General features: G+C 47.1%; 1 protein-coding gene across 1 annotated transcript; it reads left to right on the forward strand.

Annotated features, from left to right (window-relative positions):
• The first annotated feature begins 1,689 nt into the window (after positions 1–1,689).
• Positions 1,690–17,792, forward strand: LOC135397095 (retinol dehydrogenase 14-like). Its single transcript, XM_064628430.1, has 8 exons — positions 1,690–2,014; positions 4,134–4,331; positions 6,392–6,600; positions 6,783–7,022; positions 9,170–9,262; positions 15,994–16,182; positions 16,293–16,402; positions 16,465–17,792. Exons 2-8 carry the CDS (start codon positions 4,174–4,176, stop codon positions 16,708–16,710), a joined length of 1,245 nt encoding a protein of 414 aa, XP_064484500.1. The 5' UTR covers positions 1,690–2,014; positions 4,134–4,173; the 3' UTR covers positions 16,711–17,792.
• Positions 17,793–18,042: the final 250 nt, after the last annotated feature.

The raw sequence follows: 18,042 nt of genomic DNA on the forward strand, positions 1-18,042 counted from the left end.
CCTCGTAATCTTTAGAATGTCCAAATCGCCACCATGCCATTGACGAAATAACGGGATACGCAGACAACGTGAGCTTTAAAAAATGTTAGCTGAAACGAACGCGAATCTGGCAGACCTGCGTTGGCTAACCCGAGCGACGTTTGAGCAACGGACACGTAGCTACTAATGGTCATCACGCTGTGTTTGCAGGGTAAACACTATACCTTGGCGAGCACGGCTTAGCGCGATACCACTTAATTCCACGAACGTGTCTTATCTCACTGGTGATTGGAGCAGCACGTGTGTATCCCTGAGGGATGGAGTAACGTTGTGTTTGGCTGTGGTACATACGGATGCGGGTAGTGGAATATGGCTCTGACCTCTTTCGATGGGAGCTTCAGTGGTGTTCTTTCAAAATAATGCCAAGAACTACTTCCCAATTTGATTTAAAAAAAAAGCGACACAGTTGCCGAAGTCCTTTGCATTAGAAAGTCCTGGTACATTTCGACAAGGTAGTGTCCGTCAGGGTTGCGGAACGGGTTCACCCATTCCATTACTTTCAATTCCTCGGAATGAAAAGGTATGGTCAATTCCCACTCCTGGAATGGCTTGGCAACCCCATTCCATTCCATTCCATTAATTCCGCCAATAAAAGAATTAGGACCGGTAACCGTACTAGCTAGCCCAGTAGTACTTGGTACTAGCTAGCAGTACTAGCTAGTAACAGTACTAGCTAGCAGATATAGAGGAGATTGACATTACTCAGCACGGAAAAAGCACAAAGACAAGGTTATTTCGCCCTCCTCCTATCCTCCTCCCCTTCTTTATTGGCATCATCATTACAGGAGTTTTCCACTAAAGAAACTGGTACAAGTGATGTGGGGTTGCGGGCCTCACACTAGTGAAGCCAAAATCTCCATTTTATTTTTTCTTAAAACCGAACAAAACCATCGCCCTTGACCGTGTGGCACCCAGACCATTACATTCCAATTCCATTCTGCCTGCGAAAAATGCCGAATTCCATTCCCATTCCATTCCCATGACAGTTTCCGCCATTCCATTCCAATTCCATTCCGGGCTCTGATAAATCTGGAATGATTTCGGAATCATTCCAACCCCGGAATGACAACTCCGCAACCCTGATGTCCATCACCACGCAGGTCTTTTCTCGTCTCTTTTGCATGTAACGACACGATGTGTAAATAACGACATGGTGAGTATATACACAAATATTCTACCCCCGTTCCGGCTTTCATCTCAAAATTATTCGCGGATGGTTTACCAAGTGCGATGCGCAAGATGCAAGCCGGAGTCAGTTGCCTGAACACGTAAGCAGGTGTCTTCCTGCGCATCAGCGCCAGAGGCATACATCAACATCGTTACAATCAAGGTCACGAATATGTAACAAAAACATATGTAGGTTTGGAAGGTCGCAATGAAACCATGCCATCATCTGCTTCGCTCACTTCTTCAGAAGTGGACCACGCCATCTGGTAACCAAAGTCTGCCAACCACCGTTACCGTTAAAGAGAAGCGCTGCGCTGCGTGTATTGTTTGTGCTCAATGGGAAACCTGGATTATAGAGAGTACTGACCTACTTTCACCTACTTTCACTGGCGGAGAGCGAAAGAAACTAAAATTAGACAAAATGCACTTGTCCCGTCCAAGAACCAGTTCGGCAGCGAGCCGTTTCAAGACCCCTTCACGGCAGTGGTTGCACAGTGTCGTCTGCTACGCATTTTCCGTCTGTTAAAGTTTAGCCGTTTCGCGTCTTCGACATTCGTCGTCCATTGGATGACTTCTTCTGGAAAGGATTTCTGGTTTTGTCCCAGCGTCTTTCTTGGAGAGAAGTGTTTTGTTTGCGTCGTCTGCTAGTTTCCTCCGTGGAGGACTGAGCTTCCGTGAAGCAACCGGATTCCAAGTTTGGCATTGTGAAGATACGTGATATGATGGTGCCAGTAGGAGATGGTGATTTTGCTGCGATATAGGAAGTTTATTGAAGGACTTTCTTAAAGTGCAGCAAATCAACAAACGAGTAAGTAGCCATTTCTTGTTCGATGGATACGTCGTCGCTTCCTTTCAATAACTAACCTTCTGCATAAACGCTAGTTAACTTTGAACAGGATCAAGGGCGGCTAAGACTTGAAGTTAACGCTCCATTGTTTTTTGCAAACCTTATTTTGGTGACGTGACGAATGTTTCAGTGTCAATAACCGTCTTTAGTGGAGCTCGGTTCAAACCGGGCCTTAAGTTTCTTACTTTTTCTTTGTTTCTACCTTGTTACTGACCAAACGGGGGTAGACCGGTGTGGGTTCGAACCTCACTGCTGGCACGTAAATTTTCTTCGACTGGAGAAGTATTTGCTTCCATCGAACTTTCTAGAACGCAAGGTATCAAAGCTGGTATCTCTTACCTGCTGTATACAATCCACGCACTACTCATATGTGCCTCCAACGTAACCTATGCTAACTTCCTTATTTCGTACCAACAGTTTGCTTGGAGTGCAAAAACTCGGTAGTGGCAGCAAAGCAAAATATTGGTAGTGGTACTTTGCCTCGTTCAATGTCAATAAATTTACACGCGCGGGGTCTCAAGCAGTGCCTTGAGAAAACTATGAAAAGGGGACTCATATGGTCGGACTCACCTCTTCCAAGGCGATATAGTCCGTAGGACGTGCGCAAGAAGGCGTCCATAATCCAAGCTCTCCAGAATAGAAGCTGTACCTATGGTTCCCTATGGTGCTTAATGACGTCACTCACAGGGGATCGCCACAGTCGCTAGCGGATTTGCCGCCATGGCGTATATGATGCGTCTGAGTCTTCAACGTTAACAGTCTTCTAAATAGGATATGGCAACGAACTAAAACCGAAATCAAACTTCGTCGAACAAACATCATGGCAGTGGTATCGCTTTTTCGAAGCTAGCGTCCTCCAGAGAGGTGACGGCAGCGAATGAACACTCTATAGTGATGTTCAAATGAAGAAGGAAAATAAATCTAGTCCGTCTATTACATACGCCGTTGGAGATAAAGAGAGACAATAGCGTGCCAAGAGAAATACTGCAGCGCCACCATGCCAACTCCGCAGTTCCCGCCATGTAGTGTGGCGAACATAGACAAGCCAATAACAATGGGAGCGTACAGCGACATCTGTGAACCGCTGCCATCACCACGCCGGCTCGCCAGACGTGGTGCATTTTTGCGTAGGTGACTCTCATGGTGATTTTGCTGTCAGTTCTGTTACTAATTTCCACGATGTACCAATATTCTTGTATTTTGAGAGAACATATGTCAGGAACTATCTCGTTTGGACAAAATTTTCAAAGAAAGTTCAAGAAGTACTTAGCCCATGACTGAGCCGAGAGAGGGATGGATGGATGGATTGGATGGATTGTAGTGGCACCCCTGGTGGGCCTCTTTGCAACGAGGGTCCAGCACTGAAGTGTGCGGACATGCCGGATGAAGTAAAATTGCTACGTTGTGTCTTCTAATGCCCACTTATTTCCTTCAGGTTTCAGACTTCGTCGTCCAGGGAGGGTTTTCGGCTAAATGAAGTAATCATAGGTATTTTCCAGATTTTGGTGGCGCTGCTATCACCGCGGTTGGTGAGATGGTTGGGGACATGTAACACTGTTGCTCGACGAATGGGCGATTGTTTCCCACCAGGCGTCGCCCCGCGTCTTTTCACAGCAAATTCAGCCGCGATTAAAAAATATTTAGATCTTTCTGTCACACATAAAATTTGCACTGTAGGTTTCTTTCGAAATAAGCTTTCCTGCTCCAATACAGAAGCAGGGTGAATATGACGGATTACATTATCCGCGCAAGCAGGTAGAGGGGGCCTCTCTGTGTCTAGCCATCCTATCCGCGGTGCAGTAATATTTTGAGAACTGACGGACTAGATTTCCTTCCCTTCTTAAGTCGAACACGACTTTGGTCGTTTGTAACTTTTTCACTCGAAGCCACGCCTCTGAGTCTTTCCTCTAACCTGTTGAGCTCGCTGTTGCGTTGAACAACAACATGTTATTTGAATAATGATCAGTGGACATCATCGCGACAGGCGGTACCTTCGTGAAAATTCAATTATATGCTAGTGGCGAAACCAAGTACCTGTGGTTTCCTGAGGAACATGAACGCAATTGTGTCTTTATTTCAGCAGTCCCACTCTCCCGACGAGACGTGTTGCAACACCTGCCATGCCAGACCCGAGTAGTCCCACGGGAGCCGGCTCGAGTCCCGGGTTGCGAAGCCGCCGAACTGCTCTCGCAAATGCTGCGGCGTTCGCGATGGTCATCCTCTCTGGGTATCTCGCAGCGACGGCGAGGAATCATAAGCACTGGAGCAGGATGGTCGAGTGAGTATTTCGCGAGACTTTTTACTGCTCTATGAACCTTTTCTATTCTATATGGATAGTGCACGAGCCCGGCACACAGAGGGACGATATACCAACACAGTTCCTTCTGTCCTCGACGACACCAACAACCTTCTGCTTCTTACGACCTAAAATCCTGATATCCATTTCGCTATGTTTAGCAAGATGACATTTCCAGAACGTTTCGGCAGGTGATTCTTGATGGGGAAAAAAAGAAAAAAGAACTGTTATCAAAAGAAATTTCTAGAAAGCCCAGAGCTTTCTATTGTGACACACAACATCTTGAAAGGAGAAAGGAGCTTCCGATCTGTGAGTTCTCCTTCCTTACTTCTTCTTCTTCTTTTTTTTTTTTACTTCGTCGTACCGCGCAAGTTTCCACTTTTCGATAACATCTTGAACTTCCTTTATGTCCTAAGCCTCGCAAGTTCTCCATACAGCGTCTTATTGGAGTGTTTTCGAGGCAATATTTTTTTTAACTTCCGTGGTCGGAAAAAGACGTCGCAACGGTAGTTGGTCTTCTGCGCCTTCCGCTTTCAGCACAGTCACTTTTGAGACATTGATTCAACCCAATTCGAACGAAAATCCAAACAGGGCCGGCACTTGGCGAAAACTGATGGCGAATTCGAGCGGTCATTTCGTGGCAGCACGTGCTAGCGCTTGAAAACTGCCAGGTCGATCAGGTCGGAAAACTGGCCCGTTGTTTTCCCGTGGACGCCGCCATATTGAAAGCGCACAGCCCTCTATCGGGGGGAGGGGGGGGCACGTTGAAAACTGCTTATCGCACAAGCCAGAGAGAAGGAAAGCATACAGGCCGTGTGCTTCCTCCCTGGTACGGCTTTCCTCCTCTCATGCTTCTGCTGCTGGTGTGAGGCTGGCTGGATAACGTTGTATACCGCCACCAAATAAGAACATCGATCTCGTGAACAACTACCTATCACTGTCAAAATCAAAGAAAGTGACTCAGAAAGCTGCATCGCTTAAAAGGAAATCAGGGCACATGCCCAAGCTGCCATATGTGTCACTGCCTCCAATTTCCATAAGCAGCGAAGAAGAAATACATCATCTCAAACTTCAGATTACTGCACATTTGTAAGTCAAATCACGCTTCAGTGGTTATGGAAATCGTCTTCCGTTTTGCCATCACCGAAATGCAGACGGTAACATCTGTTTCGAAACGTCATTTTGCTTTGGGTCTTTGGTCGAGGACTAGAATCGCGTTAGCGATAACTTGTGGGCAGTTCGCGTCACTTTTTTACTTGGTTGTTTTTCAAACAAAGTATAGAAGCTCTATTTATTTCTTATCAGCGTTGCGAGAACCGCAACGCACTGCGCTTTTTACACTTATTGCGGAGCTTTAGTAGATTGGAAGGTGCTTTCATTAACGGTTTCGAAAATGTGGTAAGCCAATAATGAGTTTCAGTGCATAGTACGCTATCGCCTTTGCGGACGTAAGGGCGCAAAACATAAAGGGAGCTTCGCGCAGGGCACAGAACCACCACGCTGTCCCTGACGTACCCAAAGGCGACAGAGCGCAGTGTACTAAAACTCTTCATTACCGAGTACATCGTACGGTATCCCCATTGCGTACGTAATGGATAGCGTTGATGATTCTGCGCATAACGGAACGCAGTGTGCAGAACCACAACGCTAACCATTACGTACGCAAAGGCGATACCGTACGATGCACCAAAAACCCGCTATTCTGTCGCTCAACTAGTGTCGTCTGCTATGCTTTCTATTTCTTCACCATCCATGTCGTCTGCTTCGCTCACTATCCTGCCATCGTCTGCTTCAAAACTGCCTCGGCGTTCTATTTCTGGCACACTTCTTTTACCTGCTATTTATGCACGTACATGTATTAGTTACTTAATCCTGAACTTACCGTCTGTCTATAAATCGATCCTCTGCTATCTTCTGCCTCCAATGTCGTCTGCTATCTTCCGCCTTCATCGTCGTCTGCTAATCCGCTCTACTCTCCATCCGTGACGTTCGTGTTTTACTTACCACCCACGTGCGTTATTTTGTTCCTCTCTTCGCTATAGAGGTCAGCCGACTGTCGGATTTGTGCAGCGCTTGGTGGTGACGTTAAACCGATTTCAACATCCAGCGCTTTTGGCGACGGGCAGTGCCATGGTCGTGCTGTTGATGATCAGACTTGTCAACAAGATGAGTCATGGGAACAGTTGGAGGGACGATTCGGACGACCAAAACATGTTGGGACAGACTGTCATTGTCACCGGTGCCAATGCAGGCAAGTGATTCTCTTTATGAATTAATTTACAGATTCCTTACTGCCTGCGTTGTTTATGGTAACTGATTTATGGAGTTTTTTGAGGGCGCTGCAGAAAGCGGGTACACAGAAAACGCAACGATTTACAGCCACTTGAGTTTCCTACGTAATAAATTTAACGCCCTCACTCCCTGTGTACGCAGGTATAGGGTTTGAGACGGCAAGAGACCTGGCCCGCAGGCGGGCCCGCGTCATCCTGGCCTGCCGATGTCGCTCTAAAGGGGAGGAAGCTGCACAGATCATACGGCAGGAGACCAACAACGCAGCTGTGGTATTCCGCCACTTGGATGTCAGTTCTTTGCGGTCCGTGCAGACATTTGCGAAGGAAATACTGGCTTCGGAATCAAGGCTGGATGTCCTCATCAACAACGCAGGCATCACGAGTATGGTTTCCATTTGGTTACAGAAACGAATCATGTATCATGTCCATGTCCATGTATGGTACATATACGAAACGTGCTATGTCAGGGCCTGCACCCTGTAGGAATACCTCAGTCGTCATACCTCCTCAATTACCAACGCATATTGTCTTATTGAGACAGGATACATTCATCAATTCAATTAAGCTTTTTTTTCTTCGGTGCTGATTGCTTTGCTTTTTTTTTGCACCTTGGTGTCCCTTTAAAGTAAAGTACAAGTACCCAGAAATGTACTTAAAGTAGCACAGAAGTGTTTTTTAACACCCCGTTTTTTTCTATAAAACTGTTAAGCGGGCCAGTAAGATGCACCGTGAGAAGTAATTAACCCTACAGAGTCATAATTATCGCAGAAATTGAATTTAAAGTACACCGCATAACGTGACAGCGCGCAGCGGTGGTTCCAGCCTGTGATCTGCGTATGACCTCACGCTGACGCTACACGGGCCGCGCTCGCTGATTGGTTCAGAGAAATGGTGCTACTTAGAGAGGTCCGCTGCTCAGCTGTTCGGGGCTCTGACAAAGCATTGCTCCTGGCTCGGTCATGGTTCGGCCGCTCCTCTCATCCCAAATTCGGCGGGGGAACTGGCAACACTGGTTTACGGCGGCAAAGGGAGAGGGCGCTGACCCCCATTGACCAGCGAACCAGGACGCGCGGACTGTGTAACGTCATCGGTGACGTTGCATCATGCTTCTCCTCCTCGTTACACACGGAGTGAGGAGTTGAGGGTGAACGCTATGAGGGTGAAGCTATGTTTACGTGAATTTTTTCCCGGGAAACAAATTGTACACATCAAAACCTTTCCTGCTATTCGGTAAATAGGTTTGTATACAAAAGACGTCATAGTGTTCGACAGCGCCACCAATTTGGTAGAGTTGAACTACTCTCGAAGCTAAGGGGCGAACAAGATCGCACCCGAAAGCCAAGGTATTAAGGGATTACGATGGTCCCTGAAAGGGGCGCCACCTTCGGTCCTACTTTTCTTTCACTAGAAGGCAGCGAACAAGTGCCCCTTCCCCTCCCCTTCCGATTTGTTTCGGTTTCAGTCTGTCTACCCACGTCAAGATGACGTTTCTCGGGTATAGAGGTCTATTGACACACACACTTTCATCAGACGTCTTAATCTGAATTTTTTTTTTTTGGATGGCCCTCTGTACTCGATGAAAGTAGTACTTGGGTACTTTGTACTTCAAATACTTACCTTCACTGCAAGTGGCCTCCAATGTGTGGCTGCAATGCACTTCCGCGTGTTATTCAGCATAATGTGTCCTCAGTGCAGATTCAGCTACACTCTAAGAAAAAAATGAGTAAAACGGGGAGTAATTGCAGCTTCTACTCTCCTAGTCTGCAATTACTCCCCATTTTAGTCCCCTAACCCAACATTTAGTCCCGACATTTACTCCCCAGGACTGCAAATTGTCACTAAACTTCGCGAATGGTCTCCTGAATGCGACAGTCTACGTAAATATGTGCCTTTGGTCAATTTGAACGACATAAGGCTGTATAACTCAGACAACGTAGCAATTTTCTAGACACACAGAGTAAGAAACAGTTAGCGCATCTTTCTTGCAAATTGTGCCCTAGTATGGCGCAAGATTTTATAGCACTCGATATATCACGGTTGACGGTTTGCTTCAAAGTATTTTCATGCATGCGCACCAATTATGTACCTGGGACTCTTACAACAGCGCGTGAAATGCGGTCTTCACTCTGTGACATTCATTTACTCCCGTGCATTTATTCCCGAAAGGGACTATTTTTTGTGGCAATGCAATTACTCCCCAAAAGGAGTAAAAGTACTCCTTTTTTTTCTTAGAGTGTATCGGTATGCGTTGCGCAGAAAGGATAGCGCACAGGGAACTGCTGCTGGTCGCGCAGCTCTCCTGCGTTATTCGAAACGGCGTTTCACAACGGCATGGTTGTTTTTACCTACAATAATAGGCAGCCTTTCCTTTTTCTCCCCTTGTTGCGGATTGGATTACCATTGTTTCCCGGTAAGTCGGATAGTCTAGCAGATACGGCCGTATTCAGCCACAGCAGAGACGTCGATTATTTTGTGGGTTCAAGTATCGTAACTTTAACGATTGTTCCCCCTTTGCTACTCTTATTTTAGGCCCAAAAGGAAGGAGGTTAACCAAAGAAGGTCTAGAAGTTACCATGGCAACGAATTATCTTGGACCATTTCTGCTGACCAATCTCCTACTAGGTGAGTTCCCGTCGTACGCTTACGTCGCTCTGCGTGCACATCGAAGTGCCTATGGCGCGATGGCTTAGCAGTTCTGGCGGATAAATGTTCCCGAGAACTAACTTTACCCATTGAAAACAATTTACCCAGAGTAACGCTCCCACGGACAGCTTTGACGTCACTCATAAAGGGTCCAATCGCGTGAAATAGCTGGAGGAATAGAAATGACTGCAGGCTGCCTCCAGATGGTGTATGTGACTGAGGTGCCCCTGTTGTTGTTGCGCCGCGAACGTTTTAGTATAAAATGTGTTAGTTGCTGTGAAATAAAATTAATGATTCTTATGGGCTTCCCAACAATACCTGTACCCTAGAAGAAAAAGAAAAAAAGAAAGATCATGTGCTCGTAGAGGGCTCCTTATGTCGCCGCAGAGAAAGAGAGGTACTGGTGCGGCGCATCAGCTCCTTCCGTCGCGTAACCCGGTGCGGACCGCGCACCCCCCTTGTGGCGCCACTGGCGACGTGTTCTGCAACGAATAAAATGAGTTCCTGCGAGAGAACAGCTCGTGCAGGTGAGGTGACGTACAGAGAGCGCGCAGGGACTCTGTTCCCCATACCTCCTCCTCCTCCTCCGCTCGTGAAAAGAGCGTATAGGAGAAAGCGGGAACGTTGTGACGTAAAGTGGTCCCCGGGCACGTGACTCGTGACGTAGAATGGCGCAGCGCAAGTAGGCGGCAAGTAGGCAAGTATAAGCGGCGCGTGAGCTGAGAAGAAAGAAACAAAGAAAAAATGCAAGGGGACTCCCATACGTCACGCGAGGATCGTGTCGGCCGGCCGTGTTTGCTTCTCTTACTGTTTCTTTAATTTGATTCCGCAGTGACAGCACAGCGCAGACCGAAAGTATTTTGGCATGGTGACTCCCGATGAACAGCTTGACGAGAGGGTGTTAAATGTCACCTCACTGCCCCTGTAACATTGTCAATTAATTTTATTTCGTTTATTAAGCCCTCAAAAAAGGCCCGAAGGCATTACACAAGGGGTGTTATAACAGGATGGGAATCGATGTTCTGAGGCTGGAACACATAGAAAGGACAAATACGTACAAAGACATCCAGAAGTTGTGGGTTCCAGCCCTATACAGTTGGCTAACCTTTTCAGTGACTTCCTTCTTTCTTCCTTGTTTCATCGTTCAACGTGTTACAACAGAAATAGATACACATATAATTCGTCAAACCACGAGATGAGCTCAACACACATAGATAGATGTGCATTAGAATCTGCTTACCAAAAAGCTGTTTCGAAAAGAAAGAAAAAGTTATCAAGCAGGTAGTATTGGCATCGTGAAGGAGAACAAACAAACTAAGGAACAGAACCAAAGGGAATGTTGAGAGTTATAGGGCAAGCTGGGTGATTTTATGTACTGGGAAACAGCGCGTTGAAACGAGGCACTGTCGACGATGCTGACGGGTGGCATCTGGGAGGAAGTTATGAACTCCAGCTCACCTTATGGAACCAGGAGGAAAACTCACAATAATAAATCTTTGTAATAATGACACGAACGAACGAACCGAAACCGGAACAGGAACCGGAACCGGAACCGAACCGAAACGAATGAGCGAACGAACGAACGAAACGAACGAACGAACGAAATAAGAATTGGACATGGTTCGAAACGCATTTGAATGCTATGGCTTTCCAGGACTATCCTTCGGCGCCCGCACTCGTTTCGATTCCGTTGTAACTCCTTTCCTGGTTCTCGTTTCTCTCTCCTTCCATCTTCCCTGTTTGCAACCGCTACAGACGGACCTACACGGCTATCGACGATGGTGAGCCCTATAAACCTATCGTTTTTAAAGGGAAATAGAAGCTGAACCTCAGGACGAGAGCCGCCGATATTTCGAACAAAGCCTGCTCGTACATACAGAAGAAAGAGCGAAAATACGAAAACAACACTGGACGAGCTCAGTTACTCTTTGTTGACTTCGTGTTTCTTTTTTTTTTTTCTTTCTTCTCTCCATTCACTATGTACGGCAACCAACCATCCCCTATTAAATTTGTACTCCGAGAGACTGCCTGTTTCAAAGCAAAAAGTTACGCTTCATGAGATAACGCAACGAAAAATAAGGTCCCTGTAGCATCAACAACACGTTTTATCCCATCTATGTGTAGGAATTAATGAAAACGTGCGCTGCCCTCCGCCCCTTCTCTGGTGTCTAGTGACACCTAGTGGCAGCTAAGAAACAACAAAGCAAAAATGAAGGTACGGGAGTGGCGTTAGCTTTATTTCCTTCCCACTCGCGGGAGACCCGTGTTTTCCGTACGATGCGCTATAAAGCTCACTATAAAAGCAGTGACACGTGGATACGACACAATTTAATGCTCTTTTCTGAGCTGCGAAAGGGGTGTTTTCGCGACATGAAAGCGCGCGTGGAGCAAAAGGGCGAGACAAATAAAAGGTTTGCCGTGAATAAGGACGTCTGTCGCTTCAATGGGGAGGCTGTTAGATGTCGGTGCAAACGCGGGAGAGCACGTCGCGAAAAAGGAGTTGTAGAACACGGGAAGCAGGGGATACGTGGCTTTCGGGGTTGTCGTGCTTTTGGAAAGGCGCAAGTCTGCGCAATTTGCGCAGGTCTTTGTGCACAGATCTCATCGTTACATGCTCGTTGGCGAAAAAGAAGGAAGGGAAAAGATGCACACGTGCGAATTTATGTGCGTTGTATTTTCTAAAGGAACGAAGAGAAGAAAGAAAGTTAAAAAAAAAGGAATGTTCCACTTTTGTGTGTGATGCTCTTTTATAATCTTGAGCGTTGTCGCTTTTGGTAACCCTCTCAACAACAACAACAACTTAGACAGCACACTGGCTCCACGGCAAACCTCGCTGCATCATTCCACGTAGCAGTCAATTCACGGGCGTCCATAGCAACCAGTCACGGCGCAGCAAGTCACTCTTCTGGTTCCGCTACAGCATCCTAGTTCCTTTTTAGCAATGGCCGCTCTTACGAAGAGAGCTGCAGAAGGACATCTCCATGTACAACAACATCTTTCGCTCGTGAGAGTCCATTTTACCAAATGCAAATCACTTACAGAAGAACGCACGCAAAAACCACCATTTCAGGACGGACTTCGTAAAGCACATACGCCAAACCCGCTGTGCATACAGCGGCGGACAGGCGTGCGGTTTGACAGGCGTATTTTTTGCACGGTGCGTGGCCATGCGCAGTTTTTTACGCAGCCACTATTACACAGCGCACCTTTTTGCGCCGCGTTTTACGCAGCGCGATGTTCACAGAAACACGCACCATGCGGGCCGCCCTTAAATGGGACGGTCACATCCGTTCCAGTGGATTTCGAAACTGTACTGTAACTCTTAATTCCTCGCAGACCTTTCCACCACAGGTATCGAAAATCCCACGCGAATTACTGGTTCAGTTCCACCGTTATTCGACGGAATACGTGACAAGAGCGGACGACGGATATTGAGGGCATGCAGGAATTCCCTCTCTGGCGAAGCGAAAGAACGTCATTCTGTAACCGGCCAATGATGGCACGAGTTCGAGAAAAGGAATGCCGCGGCCGTGCGTGCGTCTCATAAACTGCGTTTACATGGGCGCGAACGTCGACTGAAGTCCCCAGTCGACTGATCGGGAGCGTCGACCGTCCACGGTTTACATGACAACTAGATAAGGCGCCTTAGCGCTCCCGAAATTCAGTCGACCTTACTCGCCAGCAGCAGCGCCGCCACGTCGTTAGAATGTTATCTCGGAAGTAAATATATTTTATTTTCGCAGTATATTTATTTAAGGAGTGTCTTATAACGCATTTTACAAGCTCTTCGCGGAGTCTCCTCTGCCATTTTTCGTTCCACAGTCTGAAACGTAGCTTTGGTTCCGCTGCCGCTTCGAATCCAGCTGCAATGCGATGTCTAATTCTCGAATAACGGACAACATTAATTTAGTGCTTTCGTCGGTCCATACGCATCGCGGTGGGTTCGAAGGGGTAGCCGGAACATCGCTTGCTTCCGTCGCCATGCTTGCTTTCCTCGGAGAATCCGGAATTTCGCGGGCAATATGGGAAGGGCCCGCTGATGACGTAACGGACGCCGATCGCCAGGTCGACTGAACCGCTTAACATGGCAAAGGGAAGTCGACCATTGTCGACTGAACTACCCCCTCATAGCGACCTCCCTCCCCCGCGACGACCTTCCTTTTACATGAAGAAGGGAGGTCGACCTTTGGCGCCTTCATGTATACGCGCCTATAGAGTTACTTGGGGTCTGGACGGTGCCTTTCCTCCTCCGCGCGCTGCCCTCTCCCTCCTTCGCTTACGGAGTGACGTAACCCCGCTGGAAGGCTTCTGCTTCAGCGCTGATCTTTAAAATTCGTTTAGTTAATACCTAAGCACCTTTGGAACCAAAAAAATAGTAAAGAAAAAAAAAAAGGCCGATGCCGAGCACAGTGGTATCGGTTTCATGGATGGGTTTCCGGATGTGACCGTCCCTTTAACATTTCTAATTTGCTTGCAAAATTACGGTAAAACAGTTCGCGGCGACGTCTGGTGGGAAATAATCCCCAATTCGTCGCACAACAATGATCGATGCTCCCAGCTGGCTAATGATGGCTACGTAGCCGACACGTAGCCGGCTTCTCTTGCTTTAGACACAGTGTTATGCGCATGCAATGTAATCATGTCGCCGTACCTGACGAGCAATGCACAATTGGTGGCAACTTCGACTCGGTGTTGGCCGTAATTTTCAACTTCAATTTTCTAAAACTATATGTCTCCAGCAGTGGCGAAAACTGCGACGTAAGGGCATACTGAGGAGCTATCAAGCTATGGAGAAGATATACAAATCCTGAAATTACGGTACCTTTAATGATGTTTCTTCTTCTTTACTCATTTCTTGCGTCACCAGCGGCTGCTGTAGACTGGGAGGTGGTGGGTTCGAATCCTACCACCGGCTGTGCTGTCTGAAGTTTTCCCTGGGTTTTCCGGGGACTTTCAAGACGAATGTCGGCAAAGTTCCCCTGCAGGCGGCCCCGGACGCATACTAATCCCCTTGCCCCCCCCCCCGCATCTTCCTGAGGTCCTCTCTCCATCTCTACACCGCTCATAGCCACAGTTGCGTCGCGGTGCTAACACGGAAAATAAAATTCTCGCCTCACTACATAACAGGTTTCCCTCGTTGAACAAAAAAAAACAAAAAAAAAACACAGACGAGTAACATAGGCGTCCATGATTTCCTTTCCTATAATCTCTAAGGGCACTATCGAAAAATCGATCTTTAATCTCACAGGGGAATCCGTGTAACGGCTGGTGTCCGAACAATATTTTACTTTTCCGTGGTAGCGCTTTCGAAAATGCCCATGCAGCTGTTTCGCTTTCGTCTTTGTACTTTCGAAGAATGATACTTCTTGTTGTGCCAATCGCGTTCCACGCGACCCCACATACAGAGCATCGATGCCATTTGAGACTCACTGTTTTTCAAACCAGCCACGTGGGAAACAAGAGTTCGCGGGAGAACGCAATGAGTCGTGCGGCGACAGCGTGGGCACGTTTTCGTATTGATCGAAATGTCGAAGCAAGCTGTGACATGCTTGTAGAAAGACAGAGACGTTCCGGGAGACAAGGTACCAAAGTGACGCAAACACCCGAGGCGAAGGATGAATAAGATATAGCAGGTGCATTTTCGAAGTGTTGTGAATGTACTGCAAAAGGTTGTTCTTGTGGGGTAGAGTATCGCCCCTAGCGATGAAACTTCCCAGTCATCATCTTGTAATAAAGTTGTTGTTGTTGTGGCGATGAAACTCGCCACTCGTCATCATTCAAATAAAGTTGACGTTGCTGTTGTTGTTGGCATTGGTGCTATAGGTCCCTGAGCAAATATCATGCAGTACTTTTTATTCACGGACTTTCCAAGGGACACCTGCCTTCTCTACACGCTTTAGCATAACTCAGTTCATCTTGTGACTTTTATGCCTGATGCAACTTTATGCAGACATTACTTGGTCGTGCCAAGGTGTCCTTGGATGACTATTCACACATCACCTCGTCATTCTACATCACATACCGACCACACTCTAAGTAAAAAATGAGTAAAACAGGGAGTAATTGCAACGTCTACTCCCCTAGTCTGCCAATTACTCCCCATTTTAGTCCCCTAACCCGACATTTAGTCCCGACATTTACTCCCCAGGACTGCAAATTGTCACTAAACTTCGCGACTGGTCTCCTGAATGCAACAGTCTAGGTAAATATGTGCCCTTGGTCAATTTGAACGACATAAGGCTGTATAACTCAGACAATGTAGCAGTTTTCCAGCCACACAGAGTAAGAAATAGTTAGCGCATCTTTCTTCGCAAATTGTGCCCTAGTATGGCGCAAGATTTTATATCACTCGATATATCACGGTTGACGATTTGCTTCAAAGTATTTTCATGCATGCACACCAATTATGTACCTGGGACTCTTACAACAGCGCGTGAAATGCAGTCTCCACCCTGTGACATTCATTTACTCCCGTGCATTTACTCCCGAAAGGGACTATTTTTTGTGGCAATGCATTTAGTCCCCAAAAGGAGTAAAAGTACTCCTTTTTTTTCTTAGAGTGCAGGAGTACATTATTTTATGTCCAAACTTCCTTATTTCCTACGACATCGTCTGCGGCTATAGTTCCTCTAGTCCTTTCCTGGTAGTGTCACAACCTGCTCACTCAGCCTCTGATGCTTAACATTCTTATCATTCATCTTTTGCCGCAGAGCTTCTTCAGCAGAGCTCTCCGAGTCGAGTGATCAACGTGACATCGTCTCTGTACCACCTGGGAAGGTTGGACTTGCAGGACCTGAACTCTGAGAGGTCGTACGGCGGAGTAGAGGTCACCTACGCGACAAGCAAGCAGTCACTCAACCTTTTCACTGTGGAATTGGCTAGGAGACTTCGTGGCACGGGTAAGGCGGTGAAACATGTGTTCTCTGCCCAACGACCTCGGCGTCACGCATTGCAAGAACGGCTTCCATTTTGGAATGCGAACGAACTTCTCTTAACTGGTTGCTTGCAGGAGTGACTTCAAATGCTGTGCATCCCGGGATCGTCGCCACAGAGTTCAACAGCAAGGAACACGACTTCCGGCATTTCTTGTGGAACGCCTTTCTGCACATCTTTGGGAAGGTATACAATGGGCGCAACTTCCAGATGTCTATAGGGTGTACTGACATTCCAATCGCTTGCAGACGCCGCAAGAGGGCGCACGAACTTCAACCTACCTTGCAACATCGCCGGAAGTTCAGGACGTCACTGGGAAGTACTTCGTGGGGTGTCAGGAGGTTACGCTTTCGCAGAAGTCGCGCGATCCCGACGTAGCCGTCAGGTTGTGGAACAAGACCGAAGCCCTGGTGCAGAGAACTCTCAGCAGCCTGGAAGTGGAAGAAACTCGCGTGCTCGAGGTAGTGGCCAGCGTAAGGAACATGGGAGTGTGAAAGTGTACCCAGTACAGGGTGCATGGAGTCTGAAGCGCATAAGGTTGCGGTAGAAGAAGCAACCTCTGTTTCCTGACAGTGAAAGACTACTGCGGAAGAAAGGCACGAGCCTTCTGCTATTGCCTTTGCAAGATGATAATGCTGGAAACGATTATCAATGAAAAAATGGCTAGGGAAGCGAGCTGGTGAAGATGATGCATAATGTAAAACCCCGAGACTAGGGATCACGAAGTCTCAAACATTGTTTGAGAAGTGTTTGAGACTTCGTGTTGTGTCTGTCCCTTCGTGTTCCCTATAGTCTTGGGGTTTTACATTATGCACGACTATCAAGACAGAGCGAATGGGCAGCAGACGAAACGGAGTTTCGTGTACGGACTTATATAGGCATTTTGAGACGGTTCAGTTCACGATAGACGTGGAAGTATTTGTGTATCCGTAAGGTCGTCTCGTTCTGTCAGTGCTACGAGGAGTGCCATAAAGGATAAGTAGGAAATACGTGAAGCTGCATGCGTATTTCCTGGTATTTTGTACGTGCGCATATGACGCATCGCACTCATCGACTCGTGACTCATCGTTGTGCAGGGAATAGAACGAAAGAGGGGAAAAAATGCTCACTTTTCATAGCATTATATTGGAAGCAATCTCGTGATTTGACGCAAGGAGTCACAGCTCGAAATATCAAGAAAAGTACCTCCGATATTATGAGCGTGTTTCTGATGGTACGCAAAGCGCACATTGCCGCTTCGTTCGCTCACAAATTACTCCTGGGTGCACCGCATGAACACCGTTCCCTTTATATTAGTGTCTAGGTAAGGATATCTGAGGGAGAAGAGGAAAGTGTAGTGTGGTAGATCAAGATCTTCTTGCGAAATGAAGCACCGCACTGATAAGGCACCATCCAGCCACCATCACAAGTTCTTGAACTTTTCGGTACATTGCGCTGTTGTGAATCCCCGGATGTGTGCCACAGAAAGAATTCCAAAATTATAAGGAGGTGACCCGTTTAATCTTCAATTATATTTTGGTATATGTTCCCATGGTTTCACGAGCGTAAATAAATCTCCAGTAATAATAGCGTATAATTTTGAATGATTGGGACAATCGCAACAGCACACATGGTTTCCCATGCAGCACGCCAATACTGGTCCCAGATTAGGCCAGTATTGACAATTCGCTATATACGGGTACATATACAGGGTGGTCCACCAACCATGATAGAAATAGACGAGTTCAGAAAATCCCAGTGCTCTTTGCGCACGCATTGCATCCTGGGCGCTTGCTGAGCGGGGGAACGAAGAATAATCCTTCACATTTCGCTTTCGCTGACCTTGA

Source organism: Ornithodoros turicata, chromosome 6 (assembly GCF_037126465.1).
Source record: "Ornithodoros turicata isolate Travis chromosome 6, ASM3712646v1, whole genome shotgun sequence".
NCBI lineage: Eukaryota > Metazoa > Arthropoda > Arachnida > Ixodida > Argasidae > Ornithodoros > Ornithodoros turicata.

Excerpts from the sequence above, each read along its gene's own strand:
- LOC135397095 (XM_064628430.1), top strand. The coding sequence starts at position 4,174 with ATGCCAGACCCGAGTAGTCCCACGGGAGCCGGCTCGAGTCCCGGGTTG. Across the intron at positions 4,332-6,391 it reads CACTGGAGCAGGATGGTCGA|AGGTCAGCCGACTGTCGGAT; the intron begins GTGAGTATTTCG and ends TCTTCGCTATAG. Across the intron at positions 16,183-16,292 it reads TAGGAGACTTCGTGGCACGG|GAGTGACTTCAAATGCTGTG; the intron begins GTAAGGCGGTGA and ends GGTTGCTTGCAG.